At 41.5% G+C, this 20,614-nt stretch overlaps 1 protein-coding gene across 1 annotated transcript in view; it reads right to left on the bottom strand.

The window, feature by feature from the left end:
- Nucleotides 1-13,910, bottom strand: part of LOC130368085 (STE20-like serine/threonine-protein kinase) — a 63,207-nt gene extending 49,297 nt beyond the window's left edge. Inside the window, exons 1-4 of the mRNA XM_056571356.1 lie at nt 13,547-13,910; nt 5,371-5,535; nt 5,151-5,199; nt 4,897-5,046 (exon numbers count right to left, since the gene is read on the bottom strand). Coding sequence (XP_056427331.1) covers nt 4,897-5,046; nt 5,151-5,199; nt 5,371-5,535; nt 13,547-13,693 — 511 coding nt within the window. The 5' untranslated portion in view covers nt 13,694-13,910. The remainder of the gene's footprint in view (nt 1-4,896; nt 5,047-5,150; nt 5,200-5,370; nt 5,536-13,546) is intronic.
- Nucleotides 13,911-20,614: the final 6,704 nt, after the last annotated feature.

Here is a 20,614-nt window from a genome sequence, read left to right as displayed (position 1 = left end):
GATCCTCTGCTGAATTCAGTGAATCGTGTGCAAGGGGCTGGGCTTCGTGACTCCACTTCCCTACCATGTGGAGTCACAGACAATGAATATGTAAATGTGCGCAATTCACCGAATTTAGCAGAGGATCTTATGGGGGACATATCTCAGGACCTACTGGACACATTTAACCCCTTAAGGACCAAGGACGTACCGGTACGTCCTTGGTCCTGCTCTTCTGATATAACGCGGGGTTACACAGTAACCCCGCGTCATATCACGGCGGGCCCAGCGTCATAGTGAAGCCGGGACCCACCTCTAATAGCGCACAGCGCCGATCGAGGCGCCGCGCGCTATTAACCCTTTAGCCGCGGCTAAAAGTGAAAGGGAAAGTTCCCGACTAACTCAGTCGAGCTGTTCGGGATAGCCGCGGCTAATCGCGGCATCCCGAACAGCTGACAGGACAGCGGGAGGGCCCCTTCCTGCCTCCTCGCTGTCCGATCGCCGAATGACTGCTCAGTGCCTGAGATTCAGGCATGAGCAGTCATGCGGCAGAATCGTTGATCACTGGTTTCTTATGAGAAACCAGTGATCAACATAGAAGATCAGTGTGTGCAGTGTTATAGGTCCCTATGGGACCTATAACACTGCAAAAAAAAAGTGAAAAAAAAAAGTGAATAAAGATCATTTAACTCCTCCCCTATTAAAAGTTTGAATCACCCCCCTTTTCCAATAAAAAAAAAAAACACAGTGTAAATAAAAATAAAAATAAACATATGTGGTATCACCGCGTGCGGAAATGTCCGAATTATAAAAATATATATCATTAATTAAACCGCTCGGTCAATGGCGTGCGCGCAAAAAAATTCCAAAGTCCAAAATAGTGCATTTTTGGTCACTTTTTATATCATTTAAAAATGATCAATAAGTCCTATCAATGCAAAAATGGTACCGTTAAAAACTTCAGATCACGGCGCAAAAAATTAGCCCTCATAGCCCCATACACGGAAAAATAAAAAAGTTATAGGGGTCAGAAGATGACAATTTTAAACGTATTAATTTTCCTGCATGTAGTTATGATTTTTTCCAGAAGTCCGACAAAATCAAACCTATATAAGTAGGGTATCATTTTAATCGTATGGACCTACAGAATACATATCAGGTGTCATTTTTACCGAAAAATGTACTACGTAGAAACGGAAGCCCCCAAAAGTTACAAAACAGCGTTTTTTTTTCAATTTTGTCGCACAATGATTTTTTTTCCCGCTTCACCATAGATTTTTGGGCAAAATGAATGACGTCATTACAAAGTAGAATTGGTGGCGCAAATAAGCCATCATATGGATTTTTAGGTGTAAATTTGAAAGAGTTATGATTTTTTAAAGGCAAGGAGCAAAAAACGAAAATGCAAAAACGGAAAAACCCCCCGGTCCTTAAGGGGTTAAGTAAGTGACCCCTCGTTGGACTCCTGTTCACCCACACTATAACCCAGTGTATTGGATTTAGAGTGGCTGAACAGGCTGACAGGTTACCTTTAAGTGACAATTTTGTGAGTTAAATATGCATAGGTGTAATTGTTTGTACTGCATTTCTATTATTGAGGTATTACACTAAAATACCAAACCTCCTATACTGGGCTTCAAGAAAGGTTATGAGCTTTATGAATAATCATATACAAAAATCTGTTCCCACTAACGCAAGTATATATGGAAAAATAGGGTATGGTGGGTGCTGGTGAAACAGTAGGCAAAAAAAGTACTTGAGAGTTGCTAACTATATCCGACATATAAAGTGCCATTGCAGAAAGAAAAAAAGTCTACGGGTTTACTGGCACTCTACTCTATCTATGGAATTGATGTGAACTTTACTATGATCTACCCAACTTTTGAAATACGTATGTGGTTAATAACAGTGCCATGCACTCATCATCTACATGGTTGAGGTATGTGGACTATGTAATGAACAGGAGATGAACATTATTAACAACAGTCAAAAAATATTATGTTTTTTCTAGACATGGAATTTAGGGGAGAGGGGAGAAAAGCTTTTTTTTTTTTTTTTTTACTCCATTATATTCTAAGCCAACAGATCACAATAATTTACAGCATCACAGGAGCCAACATGCTCCACATGGGTTTAATAGTTTACCCAGAAGCTAATTCCTCAAAGCAAAAAGATCTGCTAATACTGAAACAGAATATGAGGAAGGCTAAACAACTCTTAAAGGGGTACTCCGGTGAAAACCTTTTTTCTTTTAAATCAACTGGTGGCAGAAAGTTAAACATATTTGTAAATTACTTCTATTAAAAAATCTTAATCCTTCCAGTACTTATTAGCTGCTGAATGCTACAGAGGAAATTCCTTTCTTTTTGGAACACTGATGACATCCCGAACACAGTGCTCTCTGCTGACATCTCTGTCCATTTTAGCAACCGTGCATAGCAGATGTATGCTAAGGGCAGCATAGTGGCTCAGTGGTTAGCACTGCTGCCTTGCAGTGCTGGGGATTTGGGTTCAAATCCCACTAAGGACAACAATAAATATAGTGTTGTTATTATTATTATAATAACATCAGCAGAGAGAACTGTGGTCGTGATGTCATCAGAGAGCATTCCAAAAAGAAAAGAATTTCCTCTCTAGTATTCAGCAGCTAATAAGTACAGGAAGGATTAAGATTTTTTAATAGAAGTAATTTACAAATATGTTTAACTTTCTGTCACCAGTTGATTTAAAAGAAAAAAGGTTTTCACCGGAGTACCCCTTTAACCAAAATTTGTTGAGAAAGGGTACTAGGAAGTAGAAGTGGAAAAGGTCCTTAGTGAAGTGGGACAGATAGAGAGGGATGAATTGAAGAATAAAAGGTGGAGGGAAGGTAGAAAGAATAAGAATTGGATGTATGCTTTGACATATGATCAACATTCCTGTACAGTACAATAAAAAAAAAATCAGTTCTCAAATATTAGGATCTATTGAGGAGCGATCCTAAATTTTAAGAACTTTTTTTTAGAGAAGGTCCTATTTATGGTTGTAAGAGGAATCGGTCCTTGAGCAATAAATTGATTAGAAGTGATGTAAGGATAAGGAATAAGAGTAGACCAACCTTTTTAACCCCTTGTAAAGGCATCTATGCGTCAACACTGCAGTGGCATCATTAAGAGCGATGTTTACACATCATCTATCTAAAGCAGGGGTCTCAAACTGGTGGCCCTCCAGATGTTGCAAAACTTCAACTCCCAGCATGCCCAGACAGCCGTTGGCTGTCTGGGCATGCTGGGAGTTGAAGTTTTGCAACATCTGGAGGGCCACCAGTTTGAGACCCCTGATCTAAAGGTACTTACATGTTATATATGTGTGAGCATTGGGATTTACCTACTTAAAGGGGTACTCCGGTGGAAAACATTTTTTTTAAATCAACTGGTGCCAGAAAGTTAAACAGATTTTTAAAGGGGTACTCCAGTGGAAAGTTTTTTTTTTTTTTTTTTTTTTAAATCAACTGGTGCCAGAAAGTTAAACAGATTTGTAAATCACTTCTATTAAAAAAATCTTAATCCTTCCAGTACTTTTTAGGGGCTATATACTAAAGAGAAATCCAAAAAGAAATGCATTTCCTGTGACGTCCTGACCACAGTGCTCTCTGCTGACCTCTGCTGTCCATTTTAGGAACTGTCCCATCAATATTTTTTGTAAAGCTGTAGATTGTTTAGATGGGGTGACGGTTTTATACCTCTGCTTTTAACAGGTGTATGGATGTAGGTCCAGCTCTCTTCCTCAAGCACCGTGCGCACGGACTGGCGTGGGCAGCACCAAACAGGTACATGAAGAAGATAGAATGTCCAGCGCAGGATAGGTCCAACGTATCGACTTTATTAATTAAAACCCAGGAAACATGGATGCAGCAAGCACAGGTGACGCGTTTCGGCTCAAGGAATGAGCCTTAGTCATACATGATGCTGCATCCATGTTTCCTGGGTTTTAATTAATAAAGTCGCCGACACTTCGGACGTCTTCTTCCCCGGGATCCACGCTCTCCGTCGCCGTCATCACGTTGCTATGCACGCCGCTCCTATTGGATGACGGGACGGCATGCGCGACGACGTGATGACGTCGAAGGAGAGTGCCGCTATGCAGGGGATCCCGGCACGGAGCAGACACCGAGGAGGCAGGTAAGGCCCCTCCCGGTGTCCTGTAAGCTGTTCGGGACGCCGCGATTTCACCGCGGCGGTCCCGAACAGCCCGATTGAGCAGCCTCGTTAGTGTCACTTTCGCTTCAGACGCGGTGGTCAGCTTTGATCGCCGCATCTGAAGGGTTAATACAGGGCTTCACCGCGATCGATGATGTCCTGTATCAGCCGCGGGTCCTGGCCGTTGATGGCCGCAGGGACCGACCCAATAGGTGTGTGTATTCGCCGTATAAGACGCACCAACTTTCCCCCCCCCCCCAGTTTTGGGGAAGAAAAAGTGCGTCTTATACGGGGAAAAATACGGTACTTGCCCCGAGCTAGCCTGAACAACTTCACATTTTCTTAGTGGGTATCAGAATGTTTTCCAGGTTCTTGTTTTTGCAGGTACTTTTTATGGCCCGTCAGATGACGTTGTACAGAACTTTACAGCATAAATCCATGATATGGCAGTATACAAGTGGCCGATTTTTGGTGTTTTATGTTAAAGTGATAGAATAATATTTTATTTTTTCATGTACTTACAGTATTACACAGTCAACTCATCAATATAGATACTTTTACAATGTAACCTTAGTGGTGGATCCAGGGGGTAAGGCAATGGGGCAATTACCCCCCCTGCCACTATATTATGTGTAATAATATATACTATTTTCCATGCTGACATTCCCCGGTGTGTATATAGCCCTTCCGAGATTAGACTCTGGATCCACCACTGCTAAAGACATAGAACAATTCTTACCCAGACGGATGTCTCCATGTTGGGTGAGCAGGATGTTCCCAGCCTTCAAGTCTCTATGGATGATTTTATGTGAGTGTAAATGCTGGAGACCAAGGAGAGTTTGGTAACAGACCACCCGGATCTGGGCCTCAGACAGACCATGCCCCAGTTCTACATAGAGAAGGGTATTGGATAGAAATTAAATATAATGAGAGACTTTCATTAATAAGTGTATTGAGGGTTACATGAATAAAGGGTGTGTTTTTTTAACTGACCCAGCATAACTCCGTCAAGTGCTCCTCCAGCACAGAACTCCATTACGATCTGCCAAAAAGAGACAGCTGCCAGTCATATAGCATCCTTTCTATCCAATGTTAACCAACATTTTGTGAGTTCAATTCTATTCACCCACTTTAGGTTTTACCCTTTGATGATGTACTGAATAATGCATTTTAAAGGAAATGTACTGCATATTAATTATCATGTCCTGCTTACCCAGAGCTTTGGATCCCAAAAAACTGCCTCTAGGAGTTTAAGGATATTGGTATGTTGGCATTGCCCAAGGATATTGATCTCAGAAACATGATCCTCCAAGGCTTCTTCACAGGAAATTTCAAGAATCTTAACTGCAGCCAGCTCCTGTCTCTCCTTATGACATGCCTGGAACAAAACAGAATTTGGTCATCAGAATTAAATATGTAAAGCTAAAGTTTAGAATTCCGAGCCCTAGTACATAATGTACATTTGAAATAAAAAAGCACAAACGGATGCGCTCCGTAGTGTAACACCAAAGGTGAGTTGATAACGCTAAGTGTGAATTGCGCTTACCACATGAAGTTGTACTCCAACCAAGTACAACAATGGAACAGGGAGTATCATCAAAGGGTCTCTGCAGCTTCGTCCCGCTGAAATAGAATCACGATAAAAACAAGCAATCTCCAGGTAGCAGAGCGGGATCAATGGAAGCGCTGAGACCAGATAAGAAGTTAAAAGGATTTATTTCCCATAATGCAACGCGTTTCACGGTCACCCGCTTCCTCAGGAAGCGGGTGACCGTGAAACGCGTTGCATTATGGGAAATAAATCCTTTTAACTTCTTATCTGGTCTCAGTGCTTCCATTGATCCCGCTCTGCTACCTGGAGATTGCTTGTTTTTATCATAATGTACATTTGTCTTAGGTGACCACTACCTCTGCATCCCCTAGTTCTAAAACATCTTTGGTCAATCACCTTTTTTCTAACAGATTTGTACAACAAGGTAAGCTTTAGTAATAAGGGATATATCCATATTGTGGCTCTGTACAATCGTAATATGGCACCAGGACAACTCCATCCATGAGGCAAGTTAAAGCTCTCCTCTCAGGCGGTGCTCCACTAAGAATGCCGGAGGAGGCAATTTAGTCTCCAACCCCTCGGCCCTGCACACACTTATGCCTTAGGAATTATTGTACATTGCAGTCTTGTAGCGTATTTAGCCAAAGATCATTGCAAAAAGCACCACAAAACGGCAATGTACAATGGTCCCTGGGTATTGATGTGTGCTGAATAAAGCTGAAGGATCTGGCAGATGAGTCACATGACCATCCTATTGGTCCTCAAACCTTGAGTGTGGAGCGGCATGACTGTGGAGAAGGAGACTAATTGGAAATTTTCTCCATTGGTGCATTGCCATCAATGGGTGAGGGGGCTGCTTCTCTTTTCACCATATGCAGCAGAAACTGCATGCAAACCTTTTTTCACTCAGGCAGCATTAAAGCTAGAATCTTCCTTGTATTGCAAAATATACCTTTAATGGGTGCCCTATGTAACCTATGTTATTTTCATATAAAGATTTTTTTCTCTATGTACTGTATTGTCCCCCCCCCCCCCAAAAAAAATAAAAAATAATAAAAAAATAATAAAAAGAGTGAAGTGCTTTACTGCATGTCATTTTACCGGTAGAGAAACATATGGAGGTGTGGAGCTCAAATAAAACAGGCTCAAATAAAATAGTTCCCTACATTTTCTTACTATTTTGTCACAAAACTGAGTTGAACTTAAAGTGTACCCATTGTTAAAATGTTTTTTTAGATAAAATGTAGATAATACTATTATATGTATATTTGCAATATACATTGATTAAAAAATTGGTATATTTTTGGGTGAAAAATGCTGTCCCTGCAGCAATTGCCTGCGTGTCTTTATGAGGAGTTCAAATACAGGAAGTGAGGGCAGTACAAGCAGGGCTCTGTGCAGGCTCCTGGCTTGTCAATCATCCTGATGTGTGATCCGGGGGCGTGTCACAGAACCTAACTGTACAGAGCCCTGCTTGTCCTCAGTGTACAGTGCCCTGCTTGTCCTCAGTGTACAGAGCCCTGCTTGTCCTCAGCTTACAGAGCCCTGCTTGTCCTCAGTGTACAGTGCCCTGCTTGTCCTCAGTGTACAGAGCCCTGCTTGTCCTCAGTTTACAGAGCCCTGCTTGTCCTTACTGCACAGAGCCCTGCTTGTCCACCCAAACTTTCTTTATTTGGGTTCCTCATAGATAGACACACACAGTAGCTGCTGGGACAAAAATATACAGTCAATGTATAATATATATATATATATATATATATATATATATATATATATATATATATTGGGGCAAAAAAGTATTTAGTCAGCCACCAATTGTACAAGTTCTCCCACTTAAAAAGATGAGAGAGGCCTATAATGTTCATCATAGGTATAACTCAACTATGAGAGACATGAGAAAATAAGCATTTGGTCACCTACAAACAAGCAAGATTTCTGGATCTCACAGACCTGTAACTTCTTCTTGAAGAGTCTCCTCTGTTCTCCACTTGTTACCTGTATTATTGGCACCTGTTTGAACTTTTTATCAGTATAAAAGACACCTGTCCACAACCTCAAACAATCACACTCCAAACTCCACTATTACCAAGACCAAAGAGCTGTCAAAGGACACCAGAAACAAAATTGTAGATCTGCACCGGGCTGGGAGGAGTGAATCTGCAAAAGGCAAGCAACTTGGTGAGAAGAAATCTACTGTTGGAGCAATTATTAGAAAATGGAAGACATACAAGACCACTGATAATCTCCCTCGATCTGGGGCTCCATGCAACATCTCTCCCGTGGTGTCAAAATGATCACAAGAATGGTGAGCAAAAATTCCAGAACCACAAGGGGGGACCTAGTGAATGACCTGTAGAGAGCTGGGACCAAAGTAACAAATGCTACCATCAGTAACACACTATGCCGCCAGGAACTCAAATCATGCAGTGCCAGACGTGTCCCCCTGCTTAAGCCAGTACATGTCCGAGCCCGTCTGAAGTTTACTAGAGGGCATTTGGATGATTGGGAGAATGTCATATGGCCAGATGAAACCAAAGTAGAATTTTTGGGTAAAAACTCAACTCGTCGTGTTTGGAGGAGAAAGAATGCTGAGTTGCATCCAAAGAATCTCATACCTAATGTGAAGCACATGGGTGGAAATATCATGCTCTGGGGCTGTTTTTCTGCTAAGGGACCAGGACGATTGATCCGTGTAAAGGAAAGAATGAATGGGGCCATGTATCCTGAGATTTTGAGTGAAAACCTCCTTCCATCAGCAAGGGAATTGAAGATGAAACATGGCTGGCTCTTTCAGCATGACAATGATCCCAAACACACCACCTGGGCAATGAAGGAGTGACTTCAAGGTCCTGGAGTGGCCTAGCCAGTCTCCAGATCTCAACCCCATAGAAAAAAGGAGGGAGTTGAAAGTCCCAAAACACCACTGCACTAGAGGAGATCTGCATGGAGGAATGGGCCAAAATACCAGCAACAGTGTGTGAAAACCTTGTGAAAATTATAGAAAACGTTTGACCTCTGTCATTGCCAACAAAGGGTATATAACAAAGTATTGAGATTAACTTTTGTTATTGGCCAAATACTTATTTTCCACCATAATTTGCAAATAAATTCTTTAAAAATCAGACAATGTGATTTTATGATTTTTTTTTCTCATTATGTCACTCATAGTTGAGGTATACCTATGATACCTACTTAACTAGGATGGCTGACGGTGTGCCCAGACCTATAAGACCTATAAGGGGGCATACCCTAAGGTGGAGCGTGAGAATAAAGGGGAGGGAGGGTGGGTCACCGACCGGAGACCGGAGACGCATGTGAGAGGCAGCGGGCCGTATTTATGGTGAGTCTCCACCCGTCCAACAAACACAGGCTGATAAATTAGCCTTAATTATATATATATATATATATATATATATATATATATATACATATATATAAATTATTATTATTATTATTACTTTTTTTTTATGGTTATTATTATTTTTTTTTTACAAAGGCAAACCCAAACCATAATGCCACTGTTTCTTTCTCCATTGATACAAGTCTATATGTAATCTGTCATCTTAGAGATAATAGTTGGCATATTTTTGCCTGTTATATAGTACCAATATTAGTACTATGCAAACATTGCCATCTTTCAGTTCCTGTCAGCCCTCCTCATAAGCTATTTTTCTAATCTCAGACACACATATACACGGCCTTTTAATCTATGAGTATTTTTGTGGCATGTGGGAGGAAACGAGTATTTCATTTCAATCAGGATGGGTTCTTTGGTAGAATTATCACTTTTCTCTACTAACCCTATGTTGTGTGGTAAAATCTTATGATCAAAAAAATGCCACATAGATGCAAGTTTCCATCACTGAGACCCTTATTTATGTCAAAAAGAGTTTTCCTGGATCTTGTCCCACCTGGTTGTGGAAGTAAAGGATGGCAGGGATTACAAGAACAGCTAAGTGGGCCCTAGTAAATGGGAGTTATGGAAATGGCGTAGCACTACAAGCTATGTCATTTCTTTAGCTTCAAAGTTACAGAAACAGCATGGGTTGCAGTACTGTGCCCCTCTCTTGAGATAGGTGAGGGTCACAGAGATGGGACCCATATCTATCAGACATTAATGGCCTATCCCATGGATTTGCCATAAATGTTTAAAGGGGTAATCCGGCCCTAAGACATTTTATCCCCTATCCAAAGGATAGGGGGACAAGATGTCTGATCGCGGGGGTCCCGCCGCTGGGGATCCCCACTATCTCGCATGCAGCACCCACCTCTGGCAGCTGCACGCAGCCTGCCGGGTCATGACTACAGGGCCGGAGTATCGTGACATCACGACTCCGCCCCGTGTGATGTCACGCCCCGCCCCCGCAATGAAAGTCTATGCGAGGGGGCGGGGCGGTGGTACCCCTGCGATCAGACATCTTATCCCCTATCCTTTGGATAGGGGATAAGATGTCTTTGGGCCGGAGTAACCCCTTTAAGATAGGAATAGCCCTTTATCAAGAATACAGTATTTTGACCAGTCCTGTGTTTCCATGTTGTGCCTATAGTCACCAGTCATGAGAGTGTATCTTTGGGGGGGGTGAAAGTAACAAGATCTTGGATACAAGAATTTAACGAAAAAGCCAGTTATCTGGGGATTTCAGAGTGACCTTATTAACTTGTTAAATAACTGAGCCGTAACATCGATGCGGTCGGTGGTTGGCTGAGTGGGCCGTCACTTGCTTTGTCCAGGTAGGTGAGGGCTATAGCGCACCAAGAATGGGTAAGAACCCGTGGCCCTGTATAGGAGATTGTGGGGAAGTCTCAGTGGTCAGACCCCCCACGATCAGAAATGTATCCCCTATTCTGTGGATAGGGGATAAGTGTCTGGTAAGTTCAGTTCCCTGGAGTACCTCTTTAACACATAGCATGCTTTTTTAGGTAGCTTATCCTCATAAGGCAGGAGTTCCCCTAGATTAGACTAAGTTTACTTTTCTCTCTTCAAAAGCAGTGCCATTCTTGGCCATGGGTTGTGTTTGGTACTGCAGCGTAGTGCCAGTTAAGTGAATGGGGCTCGGTTACAATACCAGGCGTATACCTTTGACCAGTGTGGGCCTGTTACTAAAATAAAACTAGAAAACCTTTTCCCTTTTCAAAGTATTGTGCAAGTGTGTATAAGGTTAAATTTTTTGTTCCTCTTGTGCAGATACTATGTGGTAGAATGATAGGACAGACATATCGTTGACTCTCATCTTGCATCGGAAGTCTGTGTGGTTTTCCTTCTACTTTACAAGTGTGTTCTAAAAGGAAATGCCCAGTCTACAAACTGCGTAAACAGGTAGTCACTATATAAAAGCCATTAAATAAAAAATATCTGTGTTTTCTACACAAATCACCAATTCTCCTTGGGTCAAGTTTACAAGTAAAACATTTAATTTTTACTTAAACTGACAGTCAAGTGAGTCAAGTTGGGCATATTTTATATCTTTTATGTCACTTTTAGTGCCTGCTTTTGCCATCCATGTCTATTGATTTACTAGTGTACGGGGAGATTTATTTTCTTTACATGTGGAATTATACACTATGTATATACTTTTGTGGGCTTTGTTCTGTAAAGCAGAGCTTTAGAGGCTTCATTCAGCTATATTTTTACACACTTTATGTGCGTGTGTTTTCTGGTCTAGGTTTTTTGTGAATGTAATGAACTTATAAATATAAAATATTTTTTGTTACTGGAATTTTGAGTCTAAGTACAACTTTTTTCTTTTGTGTCATTTCTATTTTAGGCACGTAAGATGTGTAGCTCCAGCATTATTTAAACACAAGAGCCCCCTATAAAAATACCTTGCAAACAGTTTAAAAGTAATATGTCAGGATCCGCCATAGCAACCATTGCTTGGCTATCAGTGGAAGCCTTGCATCCAACTAGAGACCGCCTAGATACAAGGTTAGATACAATTAGGCATAAGGGCATGCAGGTTGTACATGGCATCCTGCGACACACTTGCCCACAGATGTTGCAGATGTCCCTATAGATCCTGCACACTGGTAGGTTGATTGGCGACAAATCTGGAAACTGGGCCGGCAAAGGAAGTGTTGCAACCTGGCAAAAAATCATTCTTGGGAAACCCTTGCTGTTTGTGGTTAAGTATTATCCTTGAAGGGGTACTCCGACCCTAGACATCTTATCCCCTATTCAAAGGATAGTGGATAAGATGTCTGATCGCAGGGGTCCCGATCTTCCTGCTGCACCCGGCGTTCGTTTAGTGTGTCAGGTGCAGCGCTGGAGGTTCGTGACATCATGGCCACGCCCCGCTCATGACCTCACGGCCGTCACACACCCTCAATGCAAGTCTATGGGAGGGGGCGTGATTGCCGTCACGCCCCTTTCCATAGACTTGCATTGAGTGGGCATGGCCGTGACGTCATGAGCCTCCATCCCGCATCGCCAGTCATCCGGCACGGAGCGAAGATAGCTCCGTGCACGGATGTCTGGAGTGCCGTGGTGGGACCCCCGTAATCAGACATCTTGTCCCCTATCCTTTGGGGAAGGGATAAGATGCCTAGGGGTGGAGTACCCTTTAAAAGATAACACAAATTCGTCAGACAATAGGGTTCCTGTCTACAGCAGTCCTGCTTTTATGTTCATGACACCACTGCAAAGGAAGGCAAGGGTGCCTTGTGGTCAATGGCAGTACATGGATGCAGTGACACCAAATTTTCTTCTGCTAAGCACCTAGAAATGATCCAGGCAGAGGCAGTGGCTGAAATAAATGGATGGTGGACAGGGAAACTGTGTGAGCTGTTCAAGCTTGGCAGCAGAACAACCTATTCTCTGGTTGGACTTGATGGACGTATGTCTTTTTTCAACCATACTAACTATGTAACTGTGTACACTGTGGGACAAATGAGCTGTTTGTAAGGAAAAGAAGAATGTTTGTGGCAAAGATGGCTGGGCACAAAAAAACGATGACTTATGTAAATAGTGTAGCCCCGAGGCTATGCCATCTGAGTACCTCCCATTATTGTCAATGGGAGTTATGCAAATTAAGGACTGGTGCAAGGATTTTTGACACCCTAACAGCTAATTTTGCTGCCACTTTGACTCCGCCCATTTGCTCTGCCCTTTGACATGCTCCCACCTTACTACTGGGGTGACACATTGTAACAACCTTCCTTCTCATGTATTCTCCATACTGCCGGGGTGACACTCTGTAACATACCCCCTCCTCATGTAATCACCTGACTACTGGGGTGACACGCTGTAACATACCCCCTCCTCATGTAATCACCTGGCTACTGGGGTAACACACTGTAACAAGCCCCCTCCTCATCTAATCCCATTACTACTGGGGTGACACACTGTAACAAATCTCCTCATGTAATTACCTTACTACTCGGATGACATGTAATTCCACTTAAGCTCAGCTTTGCCTCCTCCACAGCATCACACAGGTCCTTCAGCCACCATCTCTCCTATCCACGGCTCAGCTCTGTCCCCAACATTTTACTGGTCACATGATGGTGACACCATTACAGGTCCTATACTTCCAGTATCTAGAAGGCCGGTTGGGGGAGGAGGTTGAGGGAGGGAGTAAGCACAATTCTAGGGTTGGTCCTGCAGGACACAAGCCATGTATAATCATATGATCGTTCCCAAGAGGAGACTGCAGCGGTAGCACTGTGCTCCTCTAACAGGCCGTGACACGTCATATAGGTTATAGGTAGAGCATGAAGGCTGAAGTAGATAATAGAGGCCCTTGAGAATTGTTTAATTTACCAGCCCTTGATAACAGAATATTACAGGAAATCATAGACCCATGTATTGTTCTTGCATTTATTATTTTGTATTCCTTACCTTGTAGACTTTTCCAAATGCCCCATCTCCAAGCTCAGTAAGGATTTCCCAGGTCTGTTCTGGGTTAATATCCCGACGTAGCCACTGACATTCCACCAATGGCTTCTTTTCCCCTCCATACCCAAGGAGCTTCAAGATAAAAGCCATGACTAAAGGCGCTGAACATTTGAGAAGCGACTATTGGTTCTATGGCTCAAGATGAGTTCTTATATTTTCAGGAGCAAAAATGTGAATAAAAAATGTTGAGTGAATGGCTAGAAAGTAGAAGAGCAATCCACTAAAAGACAATTACGGCTGTGTATATAGTGTTCAGCATGACCCAAGAGCAACAGCAATGACGTAAATTACGAAGGAAGTAAGAGGTGTCCATTGTCAAGCAATTCTTTGCTTTGGTCCATAAAAAAAAGGAAAAGTAGAAAAGAGAGCAGAATGATAACAGAGGATGCTAAACATCTCACTAGAATATAAGGTACAGGAAGTAGAGCGCTGCATGGAGGAAACTAAATGCTACCTCCTACTTCTAACCACACCGAGATACACAGCTGCACTTGTACTGTAGAAAGGAAACCAGTGTATCACACAGGTGTAGTATGCAATACGCAAATTTCTACTTATTATACATGCTTATTCAGAGATAGACATGTTGCCAACCTCAATGTCACAATAAAGATTATAATGCTCAAAGCTACTTTTACATAGTTAGTATAGTTGAAAAAAGACATACGTCCATCAAGTCCAACCAGGGAATTGAAGGGAAGGGTGTAAGGGGAAGGGATGTAGTTTTATAATTCTACATAAGCATTAATGTTATTTTGTTCCAGAAATGTATCTAACCCTTTTGTTGTATAGCAGTGAACTTTATGTAAAATTGGCTGCTCCACTATCTGAAAACTCTCCCCCAAATTCAAAGACAGGTTATAATAAATAATAATAATAAATAATAAGGTTACATAAGTAAATCAATGTCAATTCAAATTTCCATGGTTGTAAGTGACCACGTCATTTCTTAACACAAGTATGGGACAAACCTACCTAATCATTGAGCTCAAATTTCAGCCACATTCATTGCAAACAGATGCAAAAAAACACAGCCGTGCAAACTTATTAGAGGATAAGTGACAGATGGCGGGGGTCCAACCGCTGGGTCCCTGCCTCTCCCAATGAATGAAGTGTGGCAATCACGGCACAAAGTGATGGCAGACACGCCCCTCCATGCTTCTCTATGGGAGACCCAGAGATACATGAGTACTGTATCTCCGGCTCTTCCATAGAGAAGCATGAAGGGTGTGTCGGCCACCGATTCATGATGTGGTCAACGCAATTCATTCATGGGGAGAGCCTGGGCACAGGGGGTTCCAGCGGTCAGCCCCCCCGTGATCTGACACTTGTCCCCTTTTCTGCCGATAGAAGATATATTTTTTTTATTATCTGGACTACTGTTTTAAGATAGCAGTTCTGAAAAGCTCACTGTCGTACGATGCTGCCTTTGTCACCAGTCAGTTTATGATATTTCTGATCTTCTAGATCTTCCCCACCAAGTGGTTGACCATTCAAACTCAGAGAGCAAGGCCATGGAGTGCTGAAAGGCAGGGTATGTAAAAATCGTTAAAAAATGTGTTTTTAAATCAAAGAAAATGCCAGAAAGTTATACGGATTTGTAAATTACTTCACTTTAAAAAATCTTAATCCTTCCAGTACTTATCAGCTGCTGTTTGCTCCAGAGGAAGTTGTGTATTTTTTCCTGCCTGACACAGTGCTCTCTGCTGCCACCTCTGTCCATGTCAGGAACTGTCCAAAGCAGGAGAAGTTCGCTATGGGGATTTTCTCCTGCTGTGAACAGTTCCTGACACAGACAGAGGCGGCAACAGAGAGCACTGTGTCAGGCAGGAAAAAATACACAACTTCCTCAGGAGCATACTATAATATGTCTAGTGTGGACAGGCCCTAAGACGGCCATCAGACACAACTTTTATTTGGCATAAAAAAATTGTAACATCTTTTCTCTCTCCCCTGATGCAGTTTTTATGGCAGTTTTTCTCAAAATAGTATTTTTTGCCTGAAGGATTTCTATCGAAGTATTGGAGGGGAGGGGGAGGCCTACCGAAAAAACTCCAATGCATTTTTTTCTGGTGTTTTTTTTTTTTATCCCATGGGAGTTGAAAAAAAAAAACGCCACAATATCCAGAAAAAAATGGCAAAGCTAAACCAGGCTGCGGTTTTGAAAAGACACCAGTGAGGCAAAAAATTAAAAATGCCATTGGGTCTGACGTTTCATATTTCCCTGATGATTTCCAACTAACATCTGGCCGTCGCATTTTTGACCTTAAAAAACACCATGCAGCAACTATGGATTTTTTTGGGTGTTTTTTTTATTTACAAAACCAGTATGTTTCCACTTTGGTTTTTTCTGGCAGTTTTTGGATATCTAAAAAAGAATTGTGTAGCTCACTTAGGATACAAGGGGGAATAAACTCGAGGTTAAAGGTGATACCTTCCCCCAAAGGCCTAATAAAATATATATATTAACACTATATAAATAAAGATTATTTATATGAACCAGTCCTCAAGAGCATACAGGGATACAGGAAAAAGAGAAAGTGAAGATTGAGGATCCAATGAATGTAATTTATTAAATAAAATAATTAAATAAAATAAAAATATGTAATATGATGTCCACCCACTCAGCAGGGCCCTTGCATGAGTGAGAAGTATAAATACAATAAATATAGTGACAAAAATATGACAAAAAATGAGAATAAAATGAATCAATCGCACCTAATCACTTAGTTAATATCTGCTATACGTCCCAGATTACAGTTCATCAATTGCGATAGTACATTAGCTTAATGTCAGTTCAGATCATTTCAAGTCAATTGCAGTCCTGGACTTAGTCAAAATCTCAGGAGATGCTAGAATCAATGACTCAGTTTGATAGTGTATCCGTGAAATAATGGAACGTTTATAGATCACAAAGTTTATAGAGTGCCTTAGCACCTTACTATCAAGTGTATATCACTTTTATAAGTTCATATCTGCAAATCTCTATCTTCAAATTGCAACCGCTGGAGCCCCTACAAATCGGGACCATTGCTGCACCCGCGCTGCCTAGCTCTCCATTCACACGCACCTGCTCCTGCTAACCATCCACAGCCCCGGACGGCCAAGCTCCTGGACATCACCTCCACGATGCCGGACGCTCTTCTGTGCCACTCCAGGACACCTTCAACCTCCGGAGACGCCACTCACCCTGACCGAAGTACAGACGGACACCGCTCCATACAAGCATCGCTATATACAGGCGCTGGAAGCTGCTGTGCCAGCCTGCCGTACAGGTTTCCGCAGGAGGGTGAGTGGTGCTGTGCACCGAGACTCTAACGGTATTATCACCTGAACTGATTACGTTACTGTGCTGCTACATTTTGCTCAGTTGTCCTCTAAACAGGGCAATAGGTACGTTGCACTGTGCCCTTACCGCTGCTACTTCCAATATCATCATCGCTGCTATCTTTCGGACACTGTGCCGTAACTTTGTTACTCCATTGCCATATTGTTTCAAAGTACATTGTTGCAAAGTGTATCCTGTGATCTATAAACTTTCCATTATTTCACGGTTACACTATCAAACTGAGTCATTGATTCTAGCATCTCCTGAGATTTTGACTAAGTCCAGGACTGCAATTGACTTGAAATGATCTGAACTGACATTAAGCTAATGTACTATCGCTATTGATGAACTGTAATCTGGGACTTATAGCAGATATTAACTAAGTGATTAGGTGCTATTGATTCATTTTATTCTCATTTTTTGTCATATTTTTGTCACTATATTTATTGTATTTATACTTCTCACTCATACAAGGGCCCTGCTGAGTGAGCGGTCTTCATATTACATATTTTTATTTAATTATTTTATTTAATAAATTACATTCATTGGATCCTCAATCTTCACTTTCTCTTTATCCTGTATCCCTGTATGCTCTTGAGGACTGGTTCATATAAATAATCTTTATTTATATAGTGTTACTATATAAGTTTTTAGATATCTGCCACTGCAGTTTTTGAGCCAAAGTCAGAAGTGGATCCATAAGGGAGGAGAAGTATAAGGCTAGGTTCAAGACTACAGAATTTCCACCTGCAATTCCTCTCTGAAGTTGCAGGCGGAAATTCCGCTTGCTATAATGTATAGTGTAGTGAATGGGTTTCCGTTCAAAAATTCACACTTCGGAATTTGTGAAGCGGAATTTGTGAAGCGGAATTTGTGAACGGAAAATCCGCTTGGAAATTTCTGCCTGAAGAAATGGGTTGCTCTTTCTTCAGGCGGAAATCCACGCGGAACACATTGCAGTCTATGGGAGATTCAGTCAGCGCCGGCCGCACTCAGAATCTCCAGGCGAAAATGTTCTGCCCGGAGATTCTGCAGTCTGAACCTAGCCTAAGTCCTTCCTTTATATGTCCTATTCCTTTTGAATACTCTTCTGGCTTTGGCTCAAAATCTGCAGTGACAGTTTTCCAAAAACTGCCAGAAAAAATAAACAAGTGGAAACTTAGCCTTATGGTGAAGGCTAAGTTTCTACTTGTTTTTTTTTCCAGCGTTTTTCCTGGAATTTTTTTCAGGTGTTTTTTCATTTGTGTGGAAATTGCCTTTTTGGCCCCTTTGTTGGGTACAAAAAAAAAAAAAAGGATGCAGTAGTGATGGAAAAAAAATGTATTTAACGAAATTTATATTTTTTATAACAAAATTGTTATTAATTTTTAAGAGTGTTTAATAATGTGTGTTTCCCTGTTTTTTTCTCAATCTTTTGACATTTTTTAGGTAGTACTACTACTCCCAGCATGGAACAGACTGTTCCATGATGGGAGTAGTAGTATCTGTACTAATAGACATATCGCCCGATACGATCGCCCATAATATAGCAGAGATGCGGAGCGGCCCTATACAGCGCTCGCATCTCTGCTCTGTACTCCGGCCAGTGATGTGAATAGAACTTCAATCATTCATATTTCCCGCCCAGAGTCTTGATTGGCCGGATGGTTCAAGCCAATCACAGCTCTCTGAGGAAAATATGAATGAGTGATATTCTATTCACATCATCCGCTACACGTCTCTGCTATAGGTAGGACGATCACAGCGGATGTCAGGAGTGATAGCTGCTGTGATCTGTCCTTAACTGCAGGTACTACTACTCCCATCATGGAGCACGCTCTGCTCCATGTTGGGAGTAGTAGTAACTGCAGTTAAGGAAAGATCACAGCGAATGTCACTCCTGACACCCGCTGTGATCCTCCTGTATAATGTATAGATGTGGCCGGCCGCTCTTCTCTGGTCCCCTGCACTGACGTATATATACACCTATTCATATTTCCCACAGAGAGTTGTGATTGGCTGGAACCATCTGGCCAATCACAGCTCTCTGCGGGAAATATGAATAGGTGTCTATATATATACGGCAGTGCAGGGGACCATAGAAGAGCGGCCGGTCGCATCTATTATACATTATACAGGAGGATCGCAAAGGAACCCCGGGCGATCTGTCAATTAGTACAGGTACTACTAATCCCATCATGGAACAGTGTGTCTTACATGCTGGGAGTAGTAGTAACACTGAAAAAAATAAGAATAAAAAGTGAAAAACACACACACACTACATTTTTATTATTGTCGCCTACATTTTTAGGTCCCTGCCGCCCACATAAATTGATCCCTGTTTAAAAATTTTAAAAAATTTTGTTATAAAAAAGATACATTTCATTAAATACAATTTTTTCCATCAGTACTGTATCTTTTTTATTATTATTTTTTAATGGTACCCTACGAAATTTTATAAAAAAATCGCCAAAAAAAAGTCCAAAAGAGAATAAAAAACGCCTGAAAAAATGCCAAAGTTAAAACCCACATGGCATTTTTCTTGGAGTTTTTTACTGGAAAAACGCCAAGATTTCAGGGAAAAATACGCCAGTGGCTCAACATGCTGTGATTTTGCAAAACCGCCAAGGAGCTGAAAAATGCCCAAAAACTGTGAAAAAACGCCAAAAGGATAAAAAAAACGCCAAACTGAAAAACACCAAGTGGAAAAAGAATTTTGCGATTGCTCACTGATTTACAGCTGGCCGCAGCGTTTTTTTGGCCATGTGGCAGAATTGGCGTTTTTCTTGGCGTTTAAAAAAAAAAAAAAAAAAAAAAGCAAGTACAAACTTAGCATAAAGGATACAAATTTGGGACATTTCAGTGCCTAGAGCTAGTAGGAGAGGCTACCCCAGGCAAAGGTTAATCCTCTCATCGTATTATATTATCGTTATATTATCACTTTTCTACAAAACCGAAAAAAACACCCCAAAATTTTGCACATTTTAATAAATAACCTCTTTGCATTTTGGGCCTTCTTTTGAGACATAAAACTCCCCCAAAATGGCCATTTTTCATCTCAATAAATGCCCAATAAATTCCCCAAATTTCCCACAGGGAAAACAGTTTAATTTCACATCTGTAACTGTTCGGCTTCTTTCACACTGCCATTCGGCCCTGACCGAAAACAGCCGTTAGGCTCCCTTTGTTTTTCTTTTTGCCTTTAGCAGCCGTTATCAGGACAGGGCACAACGGGCAACAACGGGTCCCGACAGATCCCATTGACTATAATGGGGTCCGTCGGGCGACGTTGGTTTTTAGCCGGAGCAGCCAGAGAAAAAGACTGCACGTGCTGCTGACTGCCGGGTCACAATGGCAATGTGAAAAAAGCCTAACAGACGTGAAATTAAGTGCAAGGTACTTTTTTTGGGGTGAAAATTAATCAGTATTTTGGCATGAATTTTAGCATGCATTTTGGGACATAAACGCACCAAAATTTTTAATTTGTATAGAGCCATATTTTAATGTATAACTTTTGATTTAATCCAAAAAAGTTTGAAAAAATCACCAATATCTTTTTTTTAAGTTTTACAAAACATGAAAAAGAATGCCTGCGATGGAAAAGAGGCATAAAAAGGAATTTTTTTTTCAGCCTAAACATTTAGTGTGTATACAGTCTTGGAGTATGACACTAATTAAATGGAAAGGATCTCATAAAAAATCCT

This window comes from Hyla sarda, chromosome 4, assembly GCF_029499605.1.
Source record: "Hyla sarda isolate aHylSar1 chromosome 4, aHylSar1.hap1, whole genome shotgun sequence".
NCBI classification, from domain to species: Eukaryota; Metazoa; Chordata; class Amphibia; order Anura; family Hylidae; genus Hyla; species Hyla sarda.
Note: the sequence above shows the minus strand (reverse complement) of the source record. Positions and strands in the feature narration are given on the sequence as shown.